The sequence below is a fragment of the Lissotriton helveticus genome, chromosome 2_1 (genome assembly GCF_964261635.1).
Source record: "Lissotriton helveticus chromosome 2_1, aLisHel1.1, whole genome shotgun sequence".
In the NCBI taxonomy this organism is placed as follows: Eukaryota; Metazoa; Chordata; class Amphibia; order Caudata; family Salamandridae; genus Lissotriton; species Lissotriton helveticus.
In genome coordinates, this window is record NC_136059.1 from 343,493,221 (window position 1) to 343,508,654 (window position 15,434).

Genomic DNA, 15,434 nt, shown 5'->3' on the forward strand with positions numbered 1-15,434 from the left:
CACTGCTTGCACATTATGTTAGTAAGAGTATTACATTTAGAACCTTAATTTGGCATTTTACCACACATCATCCTTCAAGGAAAAACCTTGAGTGCTCAAGTTCACTGGCTTCTAAAAGTCAAATACTAAAAATGAAGTTCTTGTCATTTTAATGAGCTTGCACTCGTATCTACTTTAGGGCACAGTGGCAGTCAAATTGATTGCCTATCTGCCTTAGAGTCACACAGACTCGGGAGAAGTACTCTAACAAAGGCCTTTTTTGCACAGATTCCAAGATCAGGGTAAAGTCTGATCCCTGGTCAAATGGAAATTCGCACACTGATCACAATTCCAAGTTGTGCAAAACTTATTACACCTCTCCTGTTTTAGCCGGGCAAATTTCACCATGTAAAACCAGGCAGCATATGTCATCAGTAACTGCCTGGTAAATAGCAAAATATGATAGATTCCAAGCAATAAATATCAAATCTGCTTGGTAAGTCTCATTATGAGGCAAGGAACTCAGATCGAAAGGTATTAACTGTATCTGGGTAATACCCAGACTCACCCAGGGTATAAATATTTACTCACTGTGGTAAATACCTCATCCTATTGTGCCCTACTTGGAATCCTGCCCTTAAAGCTTGTATTTTCTCATACATTCATTGTGATGTTTAACTTCTCTGAGGCAGCTAGAATGATGTGAATGCTCCATTTCATTTGTGGTTGTGGGACAATTCAATGCTCACAAGTTGTCGCAAGGTGGCATCTTCACCAGGAAAAGATAATGTGCTTAATAACTTCATTCACTCTTCATATTTTCAACATGGCAGGCTGAGGTCTAAATATATGGCTTTGATAAACAGACTGGGCCTTTGGGAAAGAAAATGCACTCAGAATTGTACATCCATTTTTCCAAATTAAATTCTGATTTAATGGATAGATATTTGTAACCATGAAGAAGCTTGTCAGGAATCTTTTCATCACAGACCGTTTTCAATGTATACACCCTAGTTTTATTGTGATGTCCCAAAAAAGTATTGCATTCATAATCCAGGAGAGACCACATTGCTTTCTATTTTTGGGCATAAGGTACTTGGATAGATTTAAAGAAAAGAAAATTATCAGTAGATAGATTCTACAGACAAAGGTTTTTTACTGGGAGATTTACTAATTTTTTGTGTTTTTTTCCTCTGTGTCATTACTATCACCTAATTTTTCAATGTTAATTTTGAAATCATTCTCTGTACTTTTTGCATTAGACCAGGTTGACTTTGAAGACAAATGGGGTTAAAGTCCAGTAACCCATGTTCATTCTCGTACATTAATGAATTCCGTGGAAATCCCTTCAGCTTTGGGGGATGAATATGAGCATTCACGATAACAGAAGAATGATCAACAATACGTGGTCAGAATGAAAGAGGAGATAGGATACATCACTGCATTAAACCCTTACGAGTACCAGTCCATTCATCAACAATATTTGTGGATCCCACCATTAAATTGACCAATATGTGAACGTGCATTTCCATTAATAACTACACAAGAATAGGTGGAAATGTAAATAAAAATAGTATCTATGTATTGCTGCCAAGCTACAAAACAACCAGTAAAGACTTATTACAATGTTTAATTCTTTGGTACCATGTCTGTTTGAATTAAAATGCATAGGACCAATATATTATTTGCTGTAGAAATAGTGAAAAAGGTTGAGCCTAAACTTTGGTTGTTCTATGATTATTATATTTTGAGAGTAAGCCCAATCTTGTATACCATGTATTTGGTAAGCAATTAACACTAAGGGATTGATTACGATGTCGTTCGGAAAGGCTCTGAACGGCATTCGATTAGTCCAAGTCCGATTCGGAACCCCCCCTTTCCGACCGACTTGGACACTTTTCGAACAACCGATTACGATGGCTGGGAAGCGTTCGGACTTCCCGACTCGGTTCCGAAAGGCATTCGGAGTAACCATGTCGGTCGGAGCCGAATCGTAGCGGTCTGTGGACCTTGTTTCCAGCCGAGCTATTAGGCTGTCAGATTCGGACAGCCTTACCATATTGGTTGTTCCGACATGGATCGGCGGTCGTAAGCTGACTTTGGGGGCCCATAGCAGGCTAAATCGGGCCCGTGAGGGTATCCATGCCCCCCCCCTTTCCATGCATGCACAGTGTGGCAGGTACACTGGGATGCCTGCCACAGGGTGCAGGGTTTTCTCAAACCACCCCTTTTGCCAATGGGAGCCTGTGATCTCGTTCGGAACACAAGTGCCAATTTAAGTCAATGTGCATCCGACCGAACGATGTCTGGAAACATTGTAATCAGTTAGTCGGACTCACAGAACCCGATTCGGTCGGAAACTTTTCCAAAACCGATTCTGTCTGAAGAGTGTCCGGACACAATCGTAATTGGCCCCTTAGAATCCAAGAATGCAAAAAGGTAATCAGATTTGTCCGTCAACAAAGAGGACATCACTCCAGTCTTAATGATTGCTGTAAATTTGCTAAACAGATTGGCCAAGCTTCAGAGTTGTTAAGAAATTTTATTGGGAAAGAGAGGCTATCAGATTCCTGCAATGACAACGTTTCTGAGTATTTTTAACTACTGTTGCTGCAAAAACATCACTAGTCGCTTGATCAGATACACTTAACTGCTGTAGTCTGGGATTAGTAATTGTGATAATAATATTTGTGGTACGCATGTAACCTTCTTAGACAGATAGTCCATTTTATATTTTTCACTACCTGTCCTGTAATAACATCACTGGTCATTTGATCTGATACACTTAACAGTTATAATCCAGGATTAGTAATTGTGATATTAATAATTGTGGCATACATGTAACCTTCTTAAATATACAGTCCAGTTTGTTACCACCATTGTAACTGGTTTTCTCAATTAAACAGAAAGATCTAACTATACATCAGCATAACTCGCTGCCAGTCTTTTCGATTGTGATCATCTTATGTTTGATCCATTCATGAGATTCTGAGGCCAGCTTTGCTTTATATTTAATTTGTTTACACTTTCTTTCCTGAAATCGCTTGAGAAATTGAGGTACAGTTTTGTCCCCCATTGCTGCTATGGATACTGCTACTTTTATTTCAACTTAATTTCAAAGATTATTTGATGATAAAGCCCCAGGACATATTTCACTTTTGGAGTTTGAGTTCTTTGCATCCCTCAAGGTGTTTGGGTTAATCCCTTTATTAATAGGTAAAGTCATTTAATGGGAAATTGATTTTTAATATTGCAGAACAAAGAACAGTTGGAATGAAGCCCTTGAGGACCAGTAAAAAGTTTGTTAGTCTATATTAATACATTTTGATTGACCACAAAGGTTCACTGCTCAATGTAAAGGTCATACTTTCTACAGATCTGATTAGTGTCTGATGATATTTGGCTCCTGCTCTGAGTGTCTCTTTCTAGATTATTGCACGACGGCCTACCATTAAATATGGCACAATTTGAAGAGGTGCCCCACAGTAGCATTACATCTCCCCTTTTGTGTTGAGTAAGCTACTTGGGCAAAAGTATTGCTACTTATCTATCAGGTATGATGTGGAACCTGCACTTACATTAAAAGTATCCACTACCATAATTTTAGATAGGATGATGTAGTATATCTTTTCAAACTGCCTTATTATGCAACTAAATACCTAATTCACAAGAGGTATGTAAACATTCCTTATAAATAACTCTTCAATAGTCAGTGAGCCCCACACAATATATATATATATATATATATATATATTACTTCTTATAATGAAAGGCCATTAAATTCAGTGTCTCATTTAGCCACTGACAGTCTTGTCATAGCAGTTACTAACAATCCTTCCCCATGTTCTTTTACAGTGAGTTAGCAAGAACTTGGAACACAAAAATAGTAGCTACCAATAGGGTTTAACCATCCAACGTTTTGTAAGCATATCACATCTCAGATCAAATATTATTTCCTTTTTGCCCATCAGTTACCATTCCAAACGTTTAGTATTCAAATTCTAGTTATACTGGTTTATAATAAATCTTCACTGTCCAATTTCCTGAGTGAAGAGTCGGAGGAATTCGGTTCCAGGTTTCTATATACTATTTACAAGAATGAGAGTCTAATAAAGAGTCTTGACTAGACAAGCATGGACTGCCTTTCATTATTTACCTTGATTTTTATCTGGGATAGTGCATATGTGCTTTCATCGGGTAACACTTATTTCACCATGCTTATCCTTTGAAGTCAATTGACAATGTAGACTTCATTGTTTGTCACTTGATTCAATATGCGTTTTCAAATCTGTACAAGACCAGTTTAAGCAAAAGGCATCCACTTTGTTTATATGGGTTTCATACTGCTGGACCATGTTACCAATTGCTAGTGATTTAAATGTGCAGGTGCCCTTAGAGTAAAATAATTTATTAAACCTACAATTCGGAGTTACACTTTGTAATATCCCTACTATTCAAACCTCTGAAAGGAGGGATTGTGTGAAGTATCATAAGAATCCTGAACTAGTTTAAATGGAAAGGCTATTTAAATCTGGAAAATAATTCATCATCGTTACTTTATCTAAAATTGTGTTTTCCCAATTTGTACAATAAACAAATTGGATGAAAATAATAATTAGAAATAGTTACTGTCTTCAAGATGACTCTCCAATTCCTTCTAAATTGAGCAACGCATTTTTTGGGGAATCAAGGCACCATTTAATTATGTGGTGGATCTTCCTTTGTGAATGTTTCAAAAAAGCCCTCTTACAGCAGGATATTTTGTTTCGATCATGTACTCTTTGCAAACAGTATGTTTTACTCTTGGCCTGTGTGTTAGGTGTCACCTCATCCATGTGTTTTTAGATTTGGCTTGAAAATGCATTTGTCAAAAATGCTTTTTGTTACCAATTCTTTCAAATTTACATATGTGAGCTTTGGCTCCTCAAAGTGGAGTAGTTCTCTCATGCCACACAATATTCGGTGTTTGATGTTTTATTCCACCTCCTATAAAATGCTTAAATTGCAATGCATGAGGGACTAATTTGCCCCTCAAAGTACATGGAATGATCACACATTACATTCTTAATCTCATAGATGCATTTTACTTACAAGCAAGTTTTTTAGTTTTGTTTTTCACTGCAGCAAGTGTTTTTAATTATGTATTTAGGAGTCAAAATGTAGCCCAGGCCTATTGGCATTGCCAGAGCTTGTTATTTTGTGAGATCTCTTTCCTAACAAGATGAGAAGTGGGTAGAGTCAGAGAAATCAATCATTACCTTAACAGTGAGAATGCCAGCAATATCATGATGTTTTTTACACTGTAGTGTAGTTCCTATATCCCTGATAGGCTCTGCGCATCAGAATAATATACACTATAGTTGTGGCATAGGACTGAGGTCCATATGCCTCTATCGAGTACATAAACATAATTACTTGTGTGTGCCAGCTAACTCAGCGGTCACTAGAAACTTCCCGAATAAATAAGAAGGGATTAGTTTCTGACAACCGCATAAACCTGACAACTTTGTTTCCCTTTTAGAATCGGAACAGTCTCAGAATCGTGGAAACAATAGATAACAGTTTCACTCAGTCAATTGTGCATGCTTCATTTCTAAAGGGTTTACACAGAAATAGGTAGACAGGCGTTTCAATAAAAAGGGTTTATTGAACAGTCTTATTTCTTGTGCAAGAGATATGAACTGCTACAATCGTAAGACAGAATGCGAAGTATAATACGTACAGTGTTAACAATAGGATAAAATAATACTGCAATAGCATGGTTTGTAGCTATGACATATATTCATAAAAATACATATAACTAACACAGGCTAAAATGTGAATTCTCATCTGGTGCTTGTAGCTAGTTCTACCCCAGTGTACCTAACCTAAGTGTAGTATGAGGTAAGAAGTAGGTGCTGTTTGGATTGGTGTAGCCAAGACTTGCCAAACGTCCCTCTAGGTTCTAGTCTGCTCCATACCTTAGAATGAGAGAGGTTGGAATCTCTTTCCGGGTCCCTATCTCTAACACCTTGCAAGGGGAGTCAGAAACACTGGAGCTGGATTCTCTGCAACGAGAATGACAGCATCTGGTCAGTGCGTCAGGCGGGGACTCGACTTCCTTCCAAATGTGCCGTGGCGAATCGTGTGCAGCCGTGACTTGCCATGGCAAGTGAGTGTATATTTATACCTTGAAGGTGTTTAGGAATGCTAGTATTGACGTAAAAGTCGAGCAAAGGAACGTCATGAATGAACCCCTAAGGAATAGATGTTCATGCATAATAAATGAGTTCTTGGAGAAATCAATAATCCAAGCAAGGGGAAGTCCTGAAGGCTTAAGAGTCTGGTTTTCCAAGAACTCGTTGTGACGTGGATGGACAGATGTAGGTGGCCATGCCTGTATTTGGTTAGCATGGATAATGCCAAAATAAGTGTAGGATTTCTATGCCTAAATAAGGGCAAGGAGAATTGTGCCTATATAAGGGCATACATCGGATATTTAAATCAACACACAACAACACCTTAGCACACACAAAGAAGAAGGGTACTGTGTGCCTGTTTTATTTTAAGAAATTCTACTATAGAAAGCATTAACTCTAATTCCATGATTAACCACATACCCTGCAGAGAGCACAACTTTGAACCATGAAGCAGTAGTTGCTGCTTTTTGTGTTTCTGTTCTGCAATGTCAGGAGTGCATGCTTTAACTCACTGATTTACCAGGTTAGTGCATTCAACACCACAATTTCTTAAAATACAAAGGTGCAGCTCAATTCTGAGTCTGCATGCAGGAAAAGAATGGTTTCATAATACTTCCTTGTAGTTTTCCTACTAGTTTTCCCACCATCACAGCTTGGCCACAAGTCCCAAATGGCTTATGTGGACCTGCGGATGTGTTCTGTTGCAGAAATATAAATCGTAACAGGGATAGCAGTTAGGGATGTACAGGAAAATGAATGGGTTTGCATGGAGAAAAACACAGAAGTGCATCCCCTTTTCATTATTTAAAGATACATAATTCCTTAAAAAACGGATTTTTACATCGTCCTTGCGTGAAGGTGAGGTAGTCCTTAAAGTACCACAATCAGCATGGTGGTAATTTTACTTTACTTAGATGTTCTGCTCTACCCCCTTTCTCATCTGTTTATGGAGAGATACTCGATGTAGAAAAGCTTTGCAGTTTCAGCTTATACAGAGGACCCCATTTCAAGTGCCAGAGATATCTGCCCATTAAGTCCAACCCCCACAGAACTATTGATACTGGGGGTAGCAGTAATTCTGGGGGACTGTGGCAAACAGAGTTAACATAGATTACATTGTGGGCCCTGAGAATCTCCTTAGGAATGAGGAGTTTCTTTTGAAAGTGATACTCTGGGACATATTTCTTAGTGACTCCTCATTTTACCCCAGAATTAAACCAGGGATTTCGACTGGAGATTCCGCTTCCATCAGATCTTGTAAATCCAGTGGGCCTGATAACAGTAGTTACTGACCTCAATCGGATTACTACAGAGCTTGTAGTAAAGCCCTGAATTGTTTTACATTATTATACTAATCATTGTTGTGGAGTCATCTTTGCTCCATGATTTGAACAGGATATGAATGAGTAATTAATTATCCCACATAAAAGGCATGCTGATGATCATATATTTATTAATGTATAATACATGCTTGTATTCAAATGGTTTGCCATTTTAATATATGAACCTCATTAGAAGATTTTAAGTTTTAAATGTTCACTTATATTTGCAGACTAGAAAGCTTCACTAACGACTGGCAACAATTGGAAACCTGGTTTTCTGAGCAGCAAAATATTCTTCTTAAAGTAAATGGGGATACTGAGGTGGATGAATTATGCAAGAGTGTTGAAGAAGTAATTTTGGAAGCAATTTTTAAAAAGAACAATAAAGGTAAGATTGGAATTATTAGCGTGTGCTTGTGCTTTAATTTGTGTTTGTGTTGACACTCACTGATATTCCCTGAACAAACCAGATGTTTAAAGCAACATTCTAGTTATGTGTGGAAATTGGTTTACAACTGGCCAACAAAAAGTGAAATTCAGCAGTTACAGTTCTGTGTAACTTATGACCTGACATATTACATCACTCATGACATGTTACATGACATGATTGATGACATCAACCGACCTGTCTAAGCTGCTTCTCAGAAGTCAACTTGGTGAAGGGGGCAACTATGGTGTCATATCCCTTGATGAATCTCCTGTAGTAGCCAGTGAAGCCTACGAAGGCTCTCACCTCCGTCTGGGTCTTGGAGGGGGTGCCAAAGCCATAATGTTTTCAATCTTGGACTGAAGGGGCTGCACCTTGTCTCCTCCCTCCTGGGGACCGAAGTAGCTCACTGAACCCTGCCTTACCTGGCACTGGCTCTGCAGAGCCTAATGCACTTTCCTGAGGTGACACAGTGGTGCTGCCAGTTAGAATTAAAGACTTCAATTTTGGCTAGAAAGGCAGCTTGGAAGTTTCCGACCCAGCCAGGACCCCGTTGACCAACCATTGGAAGGTAACAGATGTGTTCTTCAGTCCAAAGAGCATTACCCAGAATAGGTAGGATCCTTCTGGGGTCGAGAATGTGGACCTCTGGGGATGGGGTGTGCGTCAGTCTTGGTGACCACATTGAGCCCCCGATATTCCACACAGAACCGAAGTTATGGGATAGCAACTGAAGAAGCAGCCTTGAGGACAAACACTACTGGGCTGGACCAAGGACTGTTGGAGAGCTCAATAACCCAGTAACATCCTGCCTAATGCTGGCTCTCACCTTATCAGACAGCCTGTAGATATTACTCTTCACAGGCATGCAGTTCTCAGTATCAATATAGTGTATCCACCATGTAGTGAGTGCTGGGTAAGGGAGAAGGGAGAGGCAAACTTCCCCAACAACTGGCTGCAGTCTCTCTTTAGTTCTTGGGTCAGGGTAGGGGAGAGGCTTACACTCTCAACTGACCCATCCTGCTCCTTGGACAAAAGGAGATGATGGAGAGGTTCACTCCCCTCCTCCACCATATCAGGCGACTGACGTACAGAACCCTTAAAGGGTTCCTGGTAGTCTTGGAGTTCCACCAGGTAAATGAACACACTCTTTCACTCTTTCCCCTCATACGGCCCAAATTAGTGGTCTTGCTGGGCCCTGGCCTCTGTAGGCTCCATCACCCACACTTTTTGACTATACTGAAACTCATCTATACCACCATTTCATGACCGTCTGGCTGGCTTCTAGATTCCCCTGAGCTTTCTCCCAAAAGCGCTATATGTGTTAACAGAGGGCCAGCATGTAGTTATCCCCCTCATCTGAAGGCTGTATTTCAGGTAAGCCCTCTTCTTGTCCTTCCAACTCATCAATGTAAGAAATTAGGTTGAGGGTTGACTGGGGTGTGAGTCCTGGTCAATCAGCAACCACAACCTTTGTAAGGGTGAGGAACAAGGCGACTCTAAATTAACCTGCGCTCAACCATCTGATACCTTAGCACAGAGCAGTCGGGCATAAGTTAGAGGCAAATGTATAAGGTTTTTGTGCATCCCTTCAAACAGTAATAAAGTTAGAATGCCACACAAAAAGAACCCCACACCAAATTAGAAAAATAGAGTGGTTTTGAAGAAAAAACACAAGACCAAAATGGCAAAAAATCAAATCAGTAGAAACAGAGATATGTAATTTAAACGATTTTAGTGAAAATAGCCCCAAAAAGCACAAAGCACCAACTGTGGATATCTGATCGTGCCAGATTAGGACAAATTCACAAGTTCCAGCTGATCGCACTGGGGTGCGGGCTGACCACAGGGACCCAGTTAGGCACGCTGAACAGGATACCTCAAATCCAGGTTTGCAGAGCATTGTGAGGATCCTTATTGAAGATGTGTTGCACACCCTAAGTGATGCGTCGGTTCCGAGTGGCAGTGAGGCGATACGAGAGCCTGCGTTGTTGAGGAACCCGTAGATCGGCTTGCGATGCAAAGTCCAGTGCCGAGGATGCCATGCGCAGTTGGGGTGATTCATAGGTTCCAAGAAGCTCTGAGGCTGCAATGCAGAGTCCGGGATCACCATCGAGGCTACTGTCAATGAGGAATGCGAGGGCCGGCACTGAGAATGCTTTGTGCAGCGACAGTTCCACAGGCATTGCAGGCTGCAGGGGCAATTCGGGTCTTTGCAATGAGTCCAATTCAAACTGCAGAGGAGATGCGTTGGTTTTGCTCTGGTTTGCACTGTACAACAGAGGAGATGGATCAGCTCAACTGGATCCACAGAGGCTGGTAGGGCACCTTCAGTTCACTTCCAAGGGTCCAGGACAGGGGTGGCACCACATGGCAGAGTAGACTCACAGATGGAAGAGTCAAAGTGCAGGTGCAAAGTTGTTGGAAGCCTGTTGTGCACCTGAGCTTTCAGATAAGGAGGCCAGCCAACTAGCCTTTGGAGTCACTCTTTCAAGTCAAGTCAAGTCAAGAGATTTGTATAGCGCGCTACATACCCGGAGGGTCTCAAGGCGCTTGAAGAAGGGTGGGGAATTACATGTCAAATATCCAAGTTTTAAGTTGCTTTCTGAATGCTAGGTGGTTCTGAGTGAGACGAAGGTGAGTGGGGAGTGAGTTCCAGGTTTTAGCTGCGAGGTAGGAGAAGGATCTACCTCCCATGGTGGTTTTATTGATGTGAGGTACGGTGGCAAGGGCTTGGTTGGAAGATCGTAGCTGGCGAGAGGGGGTGTAGAAGGAAAGTCGTGTGTTGAGGCATTCAGGTCCAAGTTCGTAAAGTGCTTTGTGTGCGTGGGTTAGGAGGCGGAAAGTAATCCTCTTATTGACGGGGAGCCAGTGGAGGTTTTTCAGGTGACTAGAGATGTGGTCTTTACGCGGGATGTCTAGTATGAGTCTGGCTGATGCGTTCTGGATGCGTTGGAGTTTTTTCTGGAGTTTTGCGGTGATACCGGCGTATAGGGTGTTTCCGTAGTCCAGACGGCTTGTAACCAGTGCATGGGTGACTGTTTTTCTGGTTTCGGTGGGGATCCAGCGAAATGTTTTTTTGAGCATGCGAAAAATGTTGAAGCATGATGATGAAACGGCGTTGACTTGTCTGTTCATAGAGAGTGAGGAGTCCAGGATGACGCCTAGGTTCCGTGCGTGGTCCGTTGGGATGGGTGCTTTTCCAAGGGCCTCTGGCCACCAGGAGTCATCCCAAGCGGAGGGGGAGGTACCTAAGATAAGGACTTCTGTTTTGTCTGAGTTCAATTTCAGACGGCTGTGCTTCATCCACTCGGCTACTTCTTTCATTCCTTCATGTGGGTTGGTTTTGGCGGTGTTAGGGTCTTTGGTGAGTGATAGGATCAGTTGAGTGTCATCCGCGTAGGAGATGATGTTGAGGTTGTGTTGGCGTGCGATGGTCGCGAGGGGGCTCATGTATACGTTGAAGAGGGTGGGACTGAGTGAGGACCCTTGGGGTACGCCGCAGATGACTTCAGTGGCCTCTGAGTTGAATGGTGGGAGGCGGACTCTCTGGGTTCTTCCGGTGAGGAACGAGGTGATCCATTCCAGTGCTTTTCCTTGGATTCCGATGTTTCTGAGGCGCTGTAGAAGGGTGCTATGGCAGACTGTGTCGAAGGCTGCAGAGAGGTCGAGGAGGATGAGGGCGACTGTGTCTCCATTGTCCAGTAGAGTTCGAATGTTGTCTGTTGCTGCGATGAGGGCGGTCTCCGTGCTGTGTTTGGCTCGGAAGCCGGACTGTGAGGAGTCGAGGGATTTGTTGCTTTCGAGGAAGGCGGCGAGCCGGTTGTTGACGGCTCTCTTGATGACTTTGGCCGGGAATGGAAGGAGCGAGATGGGGCGGTAGTTTTTGAGTTCGGTGGGGTCCGCTGTGGGTTTTTTCAGAAGGGCGCTAAGTTCTGCGTGTTTCCAGCTTTCCGGGAAGGTGGCGGAGCTGAGTGAGCAGTTGATGACGTCACGGAGGTGTGGTGCAATGATGGAGTCTGCTTTGTTGAAGATGTGGTGAGGGCAGGGGTCTGTGGGGGATCCTGAGTGGGTGGAGTTCATCAGGTGGATGGTGTCCTCAGTGGAGATTGGGTTCCAGTCATTAAGGATGTTCACGGGGGTGAAGGTCCTGCAGAGGGTTGGGTGGGTTGGTCTCCGGGTCGGTTGTCGAAGCTGTTGTGGATGTCTGCGATTTTGTTGTGGAAGAATGAAGCTAGGGAGTCGCAAAGGGCTTGAGAGGGGGTGATATCATTGGAGTTGGCTGAGGGGTTGGTAAATTCTTTGACGATGTTGAATAATTCCTTGCTGTTGTGGGCGTTGTTGTCTAGTCGGTCTTTGAATGCGGCTTTCTTGGCAGATCGGATTAGTTGGTGGTGTATGCGGGTGGCGTTTTTTAAGGCGTCCCTGGTGCAGGTGTTTGGGTCTTTTTTCCAGGCCTTCCCGAGGGAGCGACAGAGTTTCTTCGATTTCTTAAGATCATCGTTGAACCAGGAGGAGTTTTTGCTGCCTAGTTTGATTTGACGTTTTTTCAGCGGTGCTAGGATGTCGGCGCTGTTGGATAGCCATTGGGTGAGGTTAATGGCTGCTTGGTTGGGGTTTGAGGAGTGGGCAGGGGGTTTTTGAAGAAGCGATGAGGAGATCTGGTCGATGGTGATTTTGTTCCAGTTTCTTCGCAGACTGGGTTGAGGATGGTTGTGAGTTGTGGTTTTATTGTAGATAAAGTGTACGCAGCTGTGGTCCGTCCAATGGAGAGTAGTGGTGTGACTGAAGGAGACATGTTTGCTGGAGGTGAAGATAGGGTCGAGTGTGTGACCTGCGATGTGGGTGGGCGTAGTGACAAGTTGTTTGAGTCCGAGGTTGGCGAGATTGTCCAGAAGGGAGGTAGCGTTGCTGTCATTGCTCTTTTCCAGGTGAAAGTTGAGGTCTCCCAGTAGAATGTATTCCTCGGAGGGGAGGGCATGTGGGGTGATAAAGTCAGTTATAACGTCGCTGAATTGTGCACGGGGTCCTGGAGGTCGGTAGAGGAGTGTGCCTCTGATTGTGGTCTTGGGGTCGGTGTGGATCTGGAAGTGAAGGTGTTCGGCGCTAGCAAGGTTGACGTCTGAGCTGGTTGAGATGCGGATGGAGTTCTTATGGACGATAGCGATGCCTCCTCCTGTTTGGTCGGTGCGGTCCTTACGAATGATCTTGTATCCTTCCGGGATGGCAATGGTGATGTCTGGGGCTGATGAGGCGTTCATCCATGTTTCTGCAAGGAAGGCGACGTCGGGAGAGATGGTGTCGAGAAGATTCCAGAGGTCGATGGCGTGTCTGTGGACTGAGCGGGTGTTGAGAAGGATGCATTTTAGGTGGTTGGCGTCAGATATCTGTTGTGTGTTCGTGGATGAGGAGTTGTACTTGGTGCCGTCGAACTTGCAGGAGTTGCAGGAGAAGGGTCCATGGGTGTGTCCAGGAGCGACTTGGGCGCAGTTGGGGAGTCGCCCGGGGTTAAGGGCTAGGAGGGAGGTGGCATCGTAGGTAATGCGGGAGGGGTGGGAGGGACGGGGGCCAGGGGGTCTGGCGCTGGGCGCGGGCCAGGCGCGGACGGGCGTAGACGGGCTTAACTCTGGGTTCTAGGTTCAAGAAAAGCATGGCTAGACCTTCTCACCCAGACAAGAGAGCAGCAGGTCAACACTGCAGGGATGCTACCCTTCAGAGCAGCAGTTCTTCAGAGTATCAGTCCTTTCAGCAGCCCAACAATCCTGCTTCCTGGCAGAGAATGCACAGTTCCAGAAATGTACTGAAGTGGTGGTATTTGAGGTCCAGTACCCAGCGGTGCCTTTGAAGTGGGGAGAAGCTTCTTGAGGCAGGTTTTTGAAGTGCACAATTGTCCTGCCGTCCTGGCCCTGGCTTCAGGCTAACGGCAGGGGGTATTCAGCCCTTTTTGTGGAGGCAGGACATATCCTATTCCAGTGTAAGTGGGCCTTGGCCCAGTCCCTCCCTCCCTCCCATACTGCCTGTGATGGCCCATCCAGACGCACCTAAACTCTCTATTGTATGTGGCTGTCTAGGAGGAATGCACAGAGTCCAGCGGTCAACTACACTCAGGCATGTGATCCAGAGACAGCCTGCAGGTACCAAATGGCTAAGGCAGAAAAATGCAACTTTCTAAAAGTGTCATTTTCAAAATTGTAATTTAAAAAGCGACTTCACCATAAGGTGGGATTGTTCATTACAATTCGAAAGACACCAAACAGGAGCGGTTCACCTGTTCCCATGTGAAAATTAGCTACACTTATGAAATATAATAAGGTAACTCCAGTGTTATCCTATGCGAGAGGTAGGCCTGCAGTAGTGAAAAACAAATGTAAGAATGTTTCACTATGAGGACATGTAAAACTTAAAAGCACATGTCCTATTGTTTAAGTACATTGTCTAGTGAGGTATATCAGAAGTCGGCTTTGGGTGTTATGTTATTAAAGTGTATAGAGTGCGCTTATACTCTGAGGTATCTTGGCGCAAACTGCACATGAGCACAAACTGAATCGCCCTTAGTTTTGGAAAAGCCAGGTTTTAAGTTCTTTACTGGAGGTAAGTAAGATAGGGATGTCTCTAATGTGAGGTGGAAGACTGTTCCATAATGTGGTTGTACCAATAACAAAAGCTTTTTCTGCCCCAGTTAAATTTTCTGAATCTGGAGGTTGTGAGAGCTGTGGCACCCAAGAAACGTAGCTCTCTACTGGGAGTGTACCATTGAAATTTATACTTAATAAACTCAGGGCCAGAATTATGCAGTGCCTTGCGGGCAATGCAGAGAGCTCCTTACTGGAAAACAGTGGTGCTTTCAGATACTGGGGGAAGAGAGAGTGGAACTCAGGCAAGCCTAAATTCATTCAACATTTTGAACTAGCTGAAATTTGTTAGTGTATTTTTCCTGAAGGTTCATAAAAAGGCTGTTGCAGTAGTCTAGCTTGGATAGCAGTAGGGCGCTGATGACTATTTTGTGTTAGTGTTAGCTGGAATGTAGGGCAGAATTTTCGTTATCATCCTGAGGGTATAAAAGGATGAGGAGACTACAGCTGAAACCTGAGCAGCCTAGTTAAGCTTATGGTCAATGAGTATGCCTAGGTGTTTAGCCTTGGGCACTGGAGCAGGGGTGAGCCTAAGTCATATGGCCACAGGAGGGGGACCAGATAGGTGTGAGATTGCCAAATGTTATCACCTCTGTTTCACCAAAGTTAAGCTTCAGGCAGTGCCTGTTCATCAGAAGCTGATTGATCTCATGCAGGCCTGAAATCAAAATGACTGCCCAGGATCATCGGTAAGGGCTAACACTACAATTTGAGTGTCATCTGCGTAATAGGTAATAGAAAAGTTACAACCTTTGGTTACAGTAGCTAGTTCAGAGACATAAATATTGAAAAGAGTGGGACTGAGCGAGGACCCCTGAGGGCCCCGCAAGTAAGTGAGAAACGTGTGGACTCAAAGCCACCCAAGGCTACAGATTGTTTCCTATTGGACAAGATG

The 15,434-nt window shown here is 43.6% G+C and overlaps 1 protein-coding gene across 2 annotated transcripts in view; it reads left to right on the forward strand.

Annotated features, from left to right (window-relative positions):
* Nucleotides 1-15,434, forward strand: part of SPEF2 (sperm flagellar and cilia associated 2) — a 1,151,963-nt gene that overhangs the window by 367,222 nt on the left and 769,307 nt on the right. For both annotated transcript variants that reach the window (XM_078674939.1, XM_078674940.1), the window contains exon 16: nt 7,711-7,868. In XM_078674939.1, the coding sequence (XP_078531065.1) occupies nt 7,711-7,868 (158 nt within the window). The remainder of the gene's footprint in view (nt 1-7,710; nt 7,869-15,434) is intronic.